Genomic DNA, 13,455 nt, shown 5'->3' with positions numbered 1-13,455 from the left:
TAGAAAACATAGATCAGTGTGTGCCAAACAAGTACATTCCCTCCCCAAGCGAGAGAGGAAGGACGTCATGCAGAATAGAAACAGCATTTCAGTATTTAATCTGTATGTTTATACTGAGGGCTCAGTGTTTTCCAGCAGCTCATCCACAGCACAAAACAAGCGGAGCAATCGTCACTGAGTCGTCTTTGATATGTGAACAAGGTAACAGAATGTTGCATAATGACATGAGAAGAAAGTTCATGGGACTGTTCTCATGTTCCCCAACACGTATCTTGCGTGTGCCACATGCAGGCCTTCCTCTCTTTTCAGTGAAACAAATATAACAAATAAAATCCTTCTATGTAAAAGTGTTTGTGCTGAAAATCTGAAATCCTGACTTGCAGATAAATTCCTGCCCGAGGCTTCTTTAGTGTTTTGTCTTGATAATTTTGTCATTAGTAAACTTCCATACTCACTCATATCCCCTACTGGGAACTCCAGTAACTGCAGCATTACCACCAACAAGTGCCATCTTGGTGCCTAACTGTAGCCTGGACCATGGCACTTCCTGTTTCCCTTTAGAATCCCTTTAGAATTAATAATTTTCTCTTTCATGCTGTTATTCTGCAGCAAAAACTCAGACTCACAAGTGAAGTTAATGCATCTTTATTTCATGCCTCTACATTTCATAAGAAAGGACAAACTCAGTGGATTTACATTTCCTTTTCATAATAAAGCATCGTCCCTCTAAGTGTTTCCATCTCTCACTTACAGATTTTTGAATTATTTAACTTTCAAAATATAATGAGTTAACATTCTACTCTTATGTACAAAGTTTCTCTACCATGTTTGACCATCTGAAATTTATTCATCACATTAAATTTTAAGTGAATTGAGATACATCAACACTATATATAATAGATAGATACAATTTGGTTTGTAATCTGGGCTCACTGCAAGCTATCAATGATATTTGCTCGACAACTTTTTACAGTTTAAATATCAAGACCACAGGGACTACTGTACTTCAAAACAAAAACAAATTTGCAATGTTGCTATTCAAATTATTATTATTCCCCCCTGGTTTGGATTTGATAGTAAATGTAACTTATAATACATACAGCAGTCAAAAGTCGATCTTTATACCAGTGAGCTCTATGTCCACAACCATGCGGTGTCTTGATCGTCATTTCCACTCAGCTAGACGTGCACGGTGTTGCAGGGGTGTTTCCGTGGTGATGGGTTAGGAGCAGTCAAAGGACCAGGACTTGGCATGGAAGTGATGGCATGAACACAACAGGTGGACAAGCTGAGGCTTCTCTGTGCTCCGTCAGTACTCTTCTCACTCAATGCCCGATGTGTGAGGGGTTAAGGTAGGAAAGGAAGTTCTGCAAAGGAGAATGAAAAGTACGAATTCAGTCTAAATAGATGAGATTGCCCATTTCTACAACCTGAAGAGTGTCAGAATGAGAATGATCTTTGGCCTCGAAAGACAGCACTTATGACATTTAATCAGAAATCTCATTATCTGTGTTGTCCTCAACAGCTCTCAACGGTCTGTCTGGTTTGAGTTTGTATGAGCTCATGTTATGGAACTGAAGTTGTTGCTTGGCAACACGGGGGGTGGCCAGATATGGTTGGCTGTATGAGGTTTAAATTGAATTGCCGGGGGTCTGCCTCCTGACAACTGGTCGCATCTGGACCTGATTACTGTGCACTCACACAGACCCTGGCAGCGATGAGGTCAGCACGTACCTCTGTCCACTCCAGAGCGGCTTAGAAAAGACCGCAGTCTTTAAGGTTTTCTTTGATGATGATGTCCGTCACGGCGTTGAACACGATCTCCACGTTCTTTGTGTCGGTGGCACACGTCAAGTGAGAGTAGATTTCTTTCTGTCCCTTCTTCATGTTCAGGTCCAGGAACTGAGTCTTGATGTAGTTGCTGGCGTCTTCGTACGTGTTGGTGCCTGCAGGGGAATGAGAGGCGGATTATTAGCCAGGGTTCACCTCTGTCCTGTATGTTTAGATGTAAGGGAGCGTAGGTGAGACTGCTCACGTGGCACTGCTTGCGTAATTACGTTAATTATGTTAACACATGAAGGTTTCAGATGTCTCAACATTCCTGTCTTGATTTATTTAGTCTGTCTTCCATCCAGGCAGAGTGGAGATCACATCGGCCTTACGCAGACACATGCTGCTAGAAACTAGAAACCCAGTTCAGTCTGCTGGTGTGGTGGGTATTCAATCTAATCCTATAATTTCTAGTTTTCATACATATTCCTGTTACTGACCCGCTGGCAACTCTACCCGTTGTAGAGTTGCCAGCTACTTGTACTTCCTACTTGTTTTTGGAAGTAAAGAGATGTTTTGCGTTCACTTAGCATGTCCATAGACCTTTGAATGGACGATAACGCCTTGTACGACCTTGACAGTGGAACAAACTACAAGTTGAGAAGCCTATAAGTCTCCTTCAGAGCTTCAGAAGGAGCTTGATCACAGTAACTAAAAGATTGAACACATTTGTAATCACTTCTAAGGAGTAACAATTATTTTACAGCTTTAAAATTGGATGTCGGGATGTCCAGTCCTCACTCAGGAGCGATGGATCATCCGGCTGTGTCTCGTCTTACCATCGTAATCTGGGAAGCAGATACTCAGGTGGACTTTCTTGATCTTCTCTTCAAAGAGATCCTTCTTGTTGAGGAAAAGCACGATGGAGGTCAGAGCGAAGAATCTGTGGTTGCAGATACTGTTGAATAGATGGAGGGACTCGTGCATGCGGTTCTGCAAGGGACGAGAGAAAGGAAGGAAGGAAGGAAGGCAGTTACTCAGTGTTCAGATTGTGTTTGTCTTGACTGTCCGGTGTTGTAGTTCCTAACTCACCACTTCATCATCCTCTACCAGCACCATGTCGTATGCGCTCAGAGCTCCACAGAAGATGATGCAGGTCACACCCTCGAAACAATGGATCCACTTCTTTCTCTCTGACCTCTGGCCACCCACATCGAACATCCTGATCACCACAGACAGAGAAGATCATTGAATCAGCTCCTAGTCTTCACAGTTCTGCTTTCATGGAATGAAATTGATGGCTAACCTGAAGTGCAATTCTTTGCAGGAGAACTGTTCCTCAATGATACCAGTAGTTTTGACTCGAGATCGCAGCACGTCCTGCTCAGTGGGAAGGTAGTCCGCCTTGCAGATTCGGTCCAGTTCACTCAGGTAGCTGTGGATGTCAATGATATCAGGCTTTACCCATGAAACTTCAACTTCATAGACACAGAGACAATCACAGAGACAATCACAAAGACAGAGACAGAGGCAGAGAGAGAGACAGACACAGACACAGACACAAACACAGACACAGACACAGACCATCCCTTTGCTCAAGAGGTGGCACACAAACTCGGTGAGGGTGTGAATCTTTGACCCCAAGGCGATTGGATTACAGTTATTTAAAGAATGATTCAAAGCATCAAGAGTGTAGCATCCATCACTCCCATACTAACTGTCAAAACATCAGCATCAGTGTGCATTTTCATTTGCCAACTGCTGGTTCTGTTCTTTCCTTTTATTGTTTGTTTCGTTGCACAAAGTCCAGCTTCCCTGATGATCTACAGTACTGCTGAGGTTTGGGCTTTGCACTGAGGATTGCATCATTGTTTGGAGTTGTATTGTTTAAGAGTTACTGGTGTTTAAAGCTCCAGGGGAGTTGTTTAACTTGACATGTGCACAAGTCGAACCCCATTATTACTGGACTTACTATCCAGCAGAGTCGTTGAGTTGGAACTCAGCAGCTCTCTCAAAAGCGGCCTGCACGCCGGAGTCTCTCCACAGCTTCTGGATGACATCAGCCAGCTCGGTAGGCATCGTGCCTTCCTCAATGGAGTCTGACAAGTTCTGCAGCTTCTGTGCGTCCTCCTGTGGTTTCACACAGAGTACAAGACCATCAGCACCCACACATTAACCTGTACTGCTACAATGTCAAGAATATGTGTAGTGAGTGTAATCAGACCTGTCCAGAGGAAGCTCCAAAATCAATGCCCAGCATCTCCATGCCTCTGATGATGGCCAGAGCAGACTGCAGGATGTTGCCATAGATGATTGATCTGAACTCCAATTGTTCCTCTTTTGTGTAACCACCTTGATGCAGAATTCTGTATGGAGGTAAAAGAGAGCAGAGAGTTTAAGGAAAAACTTCAATGTCAATGTTGTACCCTGACAAAGTAAATCAGAAACAAGGCACTCACTAAGCAGTTTCTCTGACTAGAAGAAGTAATCTTCTCCTACAGGGTCTAAACTCAGGGTCTATAACTCAACATCACACCCATAGAAACTACACACAGGAGATGCAGTGTGTCCTGGCCATCACAGTGCCACCTAGTGGTGTGTATCTGGACTCATTCAACTGTGAAACAGTGAGGGCTGAATGTTTGCCCTCTTGACCTTTGTAAACAGCTTCACTTCCTGTTTATGTGCCAGTTTTTAAACAGACTCCATATTTGATCTCTTATATGTGTTTCAGCGGCTGACTTACTTCATTTGTTTTACGATGGTGCTCTTGCCTGACTCACCAGCACCTGCAAGAGAACACAGAGGTCAGCACCAACACACCACAGCCGCTGCGTTTCTTTCATACACGTGGACAGAATTTGCATTGATGATTCGATGGAATAGTTCACCCAATATACTAACAAACAATTGTTTCCCTTAGAGCTGCAGCGATATGGACCTATAGTTTGAGTTTCTGTGTGATTCCTCGGTGGTTTGACCCTCTTTGTAACTCAAGATGACATGACATCTTTACTAAACTGTGTGTAATCCACAGGTAAATATTTCCCATCTGAGTTCACTTTAATGACTCATTTTCACCTTTCGGCGTCGACCGTCATGACCGGTCTGACAAATAACTACCCAGCAAGCACAGTCAGTGCAATGAAAGGACTATATAACGTTGATAAAGCCTGCATAGCACACTGATGAGACAATAAAGCACACACGCAAAGGCGGCCGGCAATAAATAAACACCGAAACTGTCCGTTTGCGTTTTATGAGCACATTTCCCCCTTATCAGCTGATCTGTGGGAAGCTGATGTGTATGAAGCTCTGACGTGTTCACTTTCATGTGACACCCGAACAGAAAGCTTGCCTCTCTATCTCAAAATACATAACACAGCAAAGCAACATAAATAACCGTCTTTTTATCTTAGCTGAGATCATTCTTTACTTATATAAGCAGCCAGCGGCAAATTATGAGAACATTGTGATGCACTGAATGCATAAAAGTGCATTTCAGTAAACATCTTTTAAATACAGCCTGCAGCGACATCAGGCTCTGGCTGTAATCTAACCCAGCTGATCACGTCATGGAGGAACCATAGATGGATGTCCCACACTCTCTGCAGGCACATTCGTGTTAATCCACAAACTAATTGCTGGAGCATTTTAAAGACGCCTGGCACCTTTCTTGTGGCCTCTCAGTCACAAACAATTAGTCTTCTATTGTCAGAGTTGAGGCTGGGATCATGTTTATTTTTTGGGAGGTGGAGCCCTCAGAAAAGTAATTTAGTTTAATTCTATATGAAATACAACTGCCAGGTGTTTTTAGAACCTGTACAATCCAGTCCAACAGCCGTGTTGATAGTGTTCAGTTATTGTTTTGAAAGGATGTTCACATAGATGAGAGGGGATTGAACCAACAACTCTCGCATTCAATGTCAACAAAAACTGAACGTTATCAGCTTCACAAAGGTAGAATTTACGGAAAGGGTGTTCTATTTGATTGCACAGGTCTATCTAATGAGAGCAGTTTGTGGACATATCATCATCATCATCATCATCATCATCATCATCTCAGTAATTTCACCCTAACACGTGAGCAGTGAAATCTGATGAGAACTTTGCAGCTCTTTCCGCCCTCTTTTGTTTTGGGCGTTGTTATGCAGTGTCTGTGAAAGACCACATGATGGCAGTGTTGTTATCTTTTCTGACCTGCTGCAGCTACAGATCAAAGGAGCTGAATGTGAAGCTTGTCAGAGTGCTTCCGTCACTTTTCTCACAGATTATCTTTGAAATTATATTAAATAATGTATATAATTAATTAAACGGCATTGGCAGGTGTTTTTAGATGTTAAATTATTAATAATAAATTAACAGTGCCTGGGCTAACTTTAAAACATAACACTATCTGAGCCTTTATGATTATTTACACTATAAAAAATATATATGTGTTTTATATTACTCATTTTATAGCTCTCATTTTTCATATTGAAAATGTCACCTCCTCCCGACTCTATCTAAAATTAATAACAAGTGACAGTATAAAGAAAACAATTTCAATTCTGTTTTGTGGATATCTGCTTTTATTTTAAACATATTTTGTGATAGATATTCTGCAGAGTTTAACCCTAGTATTACTAGTATAGGATATATACTGCTGTTAGACTGAATGAAGTATAAGTATGAACACATTTTATGTAACATTTACGTATGAGTTGGGGAATCTACATTGAACTCACCAAGTGGATCTGGACTAAACCTGTTAGCTAATTGGATTGACGTTTCACTTCCTTTTAGAGCAAAGGCTGTGATCTTTTAAGCACCGATGTCCTTCCAGTACAACTAAAAAGTAACTCTTTACTCTGGGAGGCAGCAAAGATTGTATATTTTTCTACCACTTTGAACTTTCTTTGTATACTTTTCACTTTTTTTTGCCATCAGTGGATTTGTCAAATATTACAAATATTGATTATAATTCTTAAATGTTATTTCAAAATGAAGCTTTTTACACATTTTAAAAAATACAAGATGTCCATGTGCTCAAATTCAAGTCTGCACTATCTGAACTCTGTGCAACGACTTCACACAGTATCCATTTTTTTAGTATACAAATCATGATCCTGCTCCTCTGTTCAGGCATTAGAGGGACATGTTGTGTCTGAGCTGTGTCATCTGCTGCACCTGCCATCATTTATCTCTCTCATTTCTGCACAAGCTTAAATGATCCTCCTCCATCTCTCTGATGAACTCATGCAGGGTTTGATCCAGACACAATCTGCATGGCCTGTAAATCCTCTCAGTACATCTGATATCAAAGCTGTGAACAGATGTGTCAGGATGTAAAGAACATGAAGTAAAGAGTCAGTAAACTCCAGAGACACATTAGGCATAGATCAATAATAATAATAATAATAATAATAATAATAATAACAATAATCATAATAATAATAATAATAGATAATAAAATATAAATCTATTGTTAGATTTATACTACATTATTGTAGATTATTGTATTTATTGTAGATATTATCTGAACCACCTGTTAACTCTCATTGTGTAAAATGCTGACTGAAGCATTTCTCACAGCTGAGCATGTTTGGTTGCTCCTGTTGCCCTGATTTATGCTGCAGACGTTAAACATTAAGAAAAGTTTGCAAGTTGAAAAGTTGAAAAGTTGTAAAGTCAGATCAATAAACAACAGAAACTGATAGTAAAGAATATGATCCTGAACTCTACCATCACTGTGATCTGGGACTACTTCAGATGATGCCACAAAACTACAAAAGTTCTCCTCAATTCACTTACCAAGCAGTAATAGCTTGACTGTTTTTGCATCCTTATCAGCATCTTCCTTGAGTTGTTTCTCCAATTCCTTGGATTTTTTATCCTCGGCGCTTGCTCCTGCACCCATGATTTCTTCCTCCGCAAAATCAAGGTCCTCTAGGATGGAAATTTTGACGGTTCTCCTGGAGTAGCTGCAGAGAATCTGGGCGCAGCACTAATCGTGCTGAAAGGCGATTTCCAAACGGAAGGGGATTGTGAGGGAGGTGCTTGAGCCTACTTGGCTTCTTTGGCCTCTTTCGATGAGATGATCAGACTGGAATCTCTCAAGGATCAAATCAACTGAGCACAGGAGCTCCAGAAGCTTAAGCCTTTGTATTAGGAGGTGCCTCTTCCTGATTGGCTAGCCAATCCTATTAGTCTAATAAGGCCAATAGTGGATGAAGTAAAAGGGAGAAAATAAACACACACACATACTTGGTGTTAAATCAAGTCCATATTATTTGTATAGCCCGATATCACATACAATGTCTCAAAGGGCTTTACAGACCCACAACATCAGGAAAATTCCTGACCCAGCCCCAAACTCTCTGGGAAGACGAGGAAAAACCCCAGAGAAAACCTTAATGTATAAGGAAAATAGAAAGAAACCTTGGGAGAGGCAATTCCAAGAGAGATTCCCTCTCCACGAGTGGCTGGCTGTGCAATAGGAACTTCCAGTGGGATTATACAGAGGTACAAAAAAAAGCCATGAAAAGCAATACACACAAAAGTCCTGCATTAGGAAAAAAGCATGCAAGACAGAGACAAGGGAGAGAGAGACAGGCGAGAGGGAGATGAAGAGAATGGTAAATGGTATCATAACTTCCATATCAGTAATGTCTTATTGGGTGTGTGAGCTCCTAAACACACAGCATATATGCATGTTCTGTTTATGTGTGTGTGAAGGTATCATTGTGCATCTGTGTGTCTGAGTGTGTCTCTGCAATAACTCCACATAGACAAATCAACATATTTACAGCCTTCATCAGTCATCAGTCATGTTCTCTGTGTACGTCAGTGTCACATGGATGAGCAGTGAGGGAGGCATTAAGGTCTCATAAACTCCTTATAGCTAAGACGTTTAAACCCCAGGTGGTGCGTTTCCTGCTAAATAAAGCAACTGTCACTGCACTGTGGTCTTAGCTGGGGTTTCTTCAAAATTGCCATGATCTAAATGTCTTCACAATGGGTCCAAACATGCCTGAAACAGCCCTCAGGTTTTCTTGCTTGTTGTTGTCCGTATTGTTTGTGTTATGTCCTCTAAGGTTTGATCTGTGTGGGTTCATGGCTGCGTGTCAGAGCGCTCTATCAGTTAAGGCTGTCAACAAGCTGTATTTAGTGTTACTCACCCAGTCACAGTGCAGGTGGCTGTATTTCAGTCAATGAAGCGACTCAGAGGTCAGCAGGAAGAAGCCGATTTGATTGCATTTACAGGCTTCATGTAAGGAATCAGTTTCACCTCATTTTCAGGGTGTCAGCTCACTTTCTGTGACCTCATACTGGTACACAAATACACTGCAGGGCTGTGATCCACCACGGCTTATTCTCATTAGTTTTATCAACTAAAAAAAACTAAAAACATCCTTTATAAAATACTAACATTCTTTAGAAGTATCTTTATCAAATACTTCATATGGATATTATCTCTGTATGCAGTATAATCTCATCTCTGGCTCTCCTAAATGTGTGGATCTAATCCTTACAAGTTGAAATTGAAGTCGATGTTGGCATGTATTGATTTCATACACTTCATACCATTTTTGTTGTAGGGGAAGCAGGTTTAATGGAGATTGGGTTCTTGTCTGTCCTTCACCCAGCCAGACAGTTGCAGATCTCATTCAGGGACGTCACAGTCAAATAGGCTCAGCTGGTTTGTAGAGGATTGACAGACAGCTGAGAAAGAGTGACAGCAAAGTAATAAGTGGGCCATAAATACTTATTAAAGATTTCTGGAAATATTTATGAAACAATTCAAATCTATGTTTCAGCTGGTTGAATCAGTGTATGAAGTGTTTGTTTGCAAAATCACTCAGATTCTATTCATTTTCAAAAATACATATTGTTTCATTGTTAATTTTCATCGTCAGCTATTCCTAATGAAACCAATGGGTGATGATGATGATGATGAGGATGATGATGATGATGATGGTGATGATAATGATGGGTTGAACCTAAAAAATATCTAAATAATAATAGTTGCATTGATATTGTACACACACACACATTGTATGCACTAAAACCATTAATAAAAATAGAAAATTCTACTATAAGGTTTAAGCACAGGGGTATATGACTTCTATATATTTACATTTGGAATATGAGGTGAATTTCTTACAGACCTGAACTTTGGGTTTAATAAGGTGAGATGTGTTTTTTCTAGTTCTGCCCCTAGACCCAAACCCCTCTGGTGCTCTAATAACCTGTAGGTCTCTCCTGGTCCAAATCCTTATACTCTTCCAAAGCAGGCTAATCAGGGCAGAGCATCCAGTGACGGCACTCAATCCCATTAGTCCCCTGGGTGGCGTAGCCCTGCTTTATGCTCAGACCCTGCATCTCTGATCTGTTGACAAGATTACCCAGAGTGCCTCGGCTCCGCCCAAGAGGCAGCAGCTTAACACTGCACGGTTGCTTCCTGTGTTTTCGCTGAGTTTATTCATTTACAAAACAACAGCACAGCCAAATCAGTGTAAATGACCAATAGCAGCAAAAATGTATGCAAGTGTGCAAAGTGAAAGTGCTTGTTGTGTATATGCAGGCGTCAACAATGCAAATCCTGGAATGATGTCATCAACCGTTGTGTTAACCTCTCTCCCCTGCCCTCTCCTGTGCAGATGCACTGTAGGTTAACTGGCCTTAACAGGAAGTATCAGTGTGTCCAAGGTCAGCGTAAACGTTCATCCAGGTGAAGACGGATTAACCACAAACAGATTAAGGAGTCAGAGGGCAGGGGAGAGGTGACGTTATGAATGGACGCACATCGCTGCTGTTAAACATGCTGTAATTAAAACATCTATGACGCTCTGATACAGAAGCATGTGTTCAGGCTGCAGCTCAGCCTGGGCTGAGGACTTCAGAACACGTTTCTCTGAAGTCCAACAGTGGAAATCTTATGTGCAACCTCATTTCTGTCCATTGTATTTAATATTTATAAATTTTATAGAAACCGTGTCACTTCCTGTTAGAATGCAAAATATCCCTTCACTACAAATCCAAGTCACTAATTTTTTCAGTTTTTACTCCGCCAATGAGTTCAGTTTCCCCTGTGTTTGTTTGTCTGCTCATTCTATAATCAGTAATCCATCCCTGCATGTACGAGCTCTACTGAGAATACTGTAATATTAGTACTAGTACTATAATACAAGGTTCATTCTACCATGTACATGAGGTATTTGTTGGTCTGTAAACCAACAGATACCTCACACACATGTCATTGATTCTGCTGTACTGTTTTAGTGAAGCCATCAGATTGTCAGCAATGTGTGTTTGGGTTGCACTGCTAGTATTTCACCACAAGGGGGCAACACCTGCACAGCTGCACAGTGTCAGGCTGCTGCCTAAATATCATTATCAGTTTCCCTGATTAGACATTAAGATTTACTGCTTCGTTGTTTGGCTACAGAGCTTTTATGTTTCAGTTTTAAACTAAATGTGACATCATGATTTAATTTTTTTGTCTCTTTTCTGATGTGATCTTTGTCCCTCTTCTCATCTTTCTGGTGACATTCTGCTGACACATTGCATATTTTTATTACTTTGTGCATTTGAGCACCACTTTTCCCCCTTTTGGTTCCCCAAACAGGGGGTTTGTGTTACCATGGCAACAGTGCGGACAAGAACTGAGCCCTGGTGTTGTGTAGGGCTTGTGCTCTGTTGTGTCTTTTGTACCGCGTCCACGTGTGTGAGTGGCAGGGGAAAGCTGAGCATCACACACGCGAGCATACAAACACACATACACACATTCACACACTATATGCTGCTGCTCATGCCGTGTGGGAGTGTTTTGAGGGGGGTGGGGCCTGTTTTGCTGCAGAGGGATGGTCCACAGCCGCACACTGGGCCAACCAGTTTGCTGACAGGCACGTACCACACACACACACACGCACACACACCCCCCAAGCTCACAGCATCCTCTCCTCTACATCTTCTCTCCTCCTCTTCATCTTCCTCTCTCAGCCTGCAGCTCAGACTCGAGTAGCTTCTCGTTTTTCCCCTTTGCACCAAGCTGAAGCTTACGCGCCGGGAACATGTCCTCCTCTCCCTCCTCTTCATCCTCTTTCTCCAACCTGCCTCCTGGATCCGCTGGGGCCAAAAGCAAGACCCACTCCCTCTTCAGGAAGCGGGGCAGCCTGCAGTACGCAGCCAGCACAGCAGGTAAGAGCACCAACACGTTGAGCCTGCTGCTCCTCTAATATCAAGTCAGCACACGTGGACAGTTTGAGCGATGGAGATGCTGCTGCAAGCAAGCTAAATTTTCTGGAATTCGGGAATGTTTTTCTTGTCCCAAATAGATGATTTCAAATGATTACATAAGATTTCAAACATTATTTTTCTTTAAGATCCTTCCTGTTTAGCTTCACACAAGCAGTGGAACTTGGGAAACAAGAGTGAAATGTGCTTCAAACAGGATTTTGTGAGTAAATGCAACCTGTGGGCATGTTGTTAACAGAACAAGCAATTACATAAACTGATCATTACATTACATTACGATCATTTGGCAGATGCTTTTATCCAAAGCGACTTACATTACATTTATTACCACCCTTCGCAGAGGGGGGAGCAATTGAGGGTTCGGTGCATTGCTCAGGGGCACCTCGGCGGGGCCTCGAACCGGTAACCCTCCGGTTCTTAAGCGGAAGCTCTACCCACTCGACTAGTCATCATCACTAAAGTCCCCCTGGTCTGTAACAGTGGACATCCTCATTAGAATTCACACATGAACCAATAAATCATCCTATACACAAATACCATCACCACCAATATTACAAATACATAGAAAACTGTTCTGTACTGGATAGCTAATATTAGAACATCAGTTTCCACAAATCAAGCTGCTGTACTTTATCTTAGTCGTTACTTTCAGTTCACATCTTATTCTGAATTAAACAATAATATAATGAGGAGAATGAGAAGATTGTGAATTCTTTAGTCGTACCCAGGAGGAACCCCGCTGAGACACACGGAGATCTTATTCTCTTGCTGTTATGTTATTACTTCTTTTTTGTCTTTAGGAATCTCTTCCACAGGGAGGAGGGGGAGGGGGAGGAGGAGGAGGAGGTGTTCCTCTGGGTGGTTTCCTCTAATAGCTGCTTCATTTCAGCAACATTATCCATCATGGCAGGTGTGTCACGCTCCATGGTTTTGTCTCCAAGTCTCTCCTGCAATGAGCGATGCCTGTCAGATGACCGCTCCTCTGCTGCTCCCGGTGCAGCCGATGGGTCTCCAGGTTCTGCTGGGCCTGGATGACATCAGCATTCATTTAGGCGTTAGTCTCAATCTGCTCGGCCAGGTGTCGCTCTGTCTGCAGCAGCTCCTCACGTCTTTCTTTGTAGGTCTCCAGAAACTTCCTGGAAAAAGCATAAAGCCTTGGTGACCATTTTGTAGTGGTCCGACATGACGATCTTCTTCTTCTCATCTTCAGGTGATAGTCCTTCTCCAGAATGGATTTCTTTAGCCTTTCTTTAGCCAGATTCAAAGCAAAAATTCCTTATGCTCTTTCCTCTGAGCAGCCAGCTCCTCTCTCATCTGTGGATCTCTGTCCTCCTCCTTCATGATGGAAGCCTCGGCCTCTCGGAGCTTAACCAAAGCCGCTGCCGTGTTGTCGTTCAGTTTTCTCTCCAGGGTCTTGATTCGTGCCTCTATCTCTCGATCAGCCTC

At 42.1% G+C, this 13,455-nt stretch overlaps 1 protein-coding gene across 1 annotated transcript; it reads right to left on the bottom strand.

The window, feature by feature from the left end:
* Nucleotides 1-171: 171 nt before the first annotated feature.
* Nucleotides 172-7,673, bottom strand: gnat2 (guanine nucleotide binding protein (G protein), alpha transducing activity polypeptide 2). Its single transcript, XM_076166330.1, has 8 exons — nucleotides 7,564-7,673; nucleotides 4,517-4,559; nucleotides 3,995-4,136; nucleotides 3,743-3,900; nucleotides 3,077-3,205; nucleotides 2,863-2,992; nucleotides 2,610-2,763; nucleotides 172-1,946 (listed from the first exon to the last, which is right to left on the bottom strand). The coding sequence occupies exons 1-8, from the start codon at nucleotides 7,667-7,669 to the stop codon at nucleotides 1,756-1,758; spliced, it is 1,053 nt and encodes a 350-aa protein (XP_076022445.1). The 5' UTR covers nucleotides 7,670-7,673; the 3' UTR covers nucleotides 172-1,755.
* Nucleotides 7,674-13,455: the final 5,782 nt, after the last annotated feature.

The sequence above is a fragment of the Genypterus blacodes genome, unplaced genomic scaffold, assembly GCF_046128005.1.
Source record: "Genypterus blacodes isolate CSIRO-AG114 ecotype Tasmania unplaced genomic scaffold, CSIRO-AGI_Gbla_v1 ptg000156l_1, whole genome shotgun sequence".
Classification (NCBI taxonomy): domain Eukaryota; kingdom Metazoa; phylum Chordata; class Actinopteri; order Ophidiiformes; family Ophidiidae; genus Genypterus; species Genypterus blacodes.
The sequence above is the reverse complement of the archived record's forward strand: the minus strand, read 5'-3'. Positions and strand labels throughout refer to the sequence as shown.

Bases quoted from the DNA above. Each gene is read 5' to 3' on its own strand.
- gnat2 (XM_076166330.1), bottom strand. From the start codon at position 7,669: ATGGGTGCAGGAGCAAGCGCCGAGGATAAAAAATCCAAGGAATTGGAG. The intron at 4,560-7,563 runs GTAAGTGAATTG...GTTCTCTTGCAG, and splicing joins AGTCAAGCTATTACTGCTTG to GTGCTGGTGAGTCAGGCAAG. The intron at 1,947-2,609 runs GTAAGACGAGAC...ATTCCCCTGCAG, and splicing joins CTGCTTCCCAGATTACGATG to GCACCAACACGTACGAAGAC.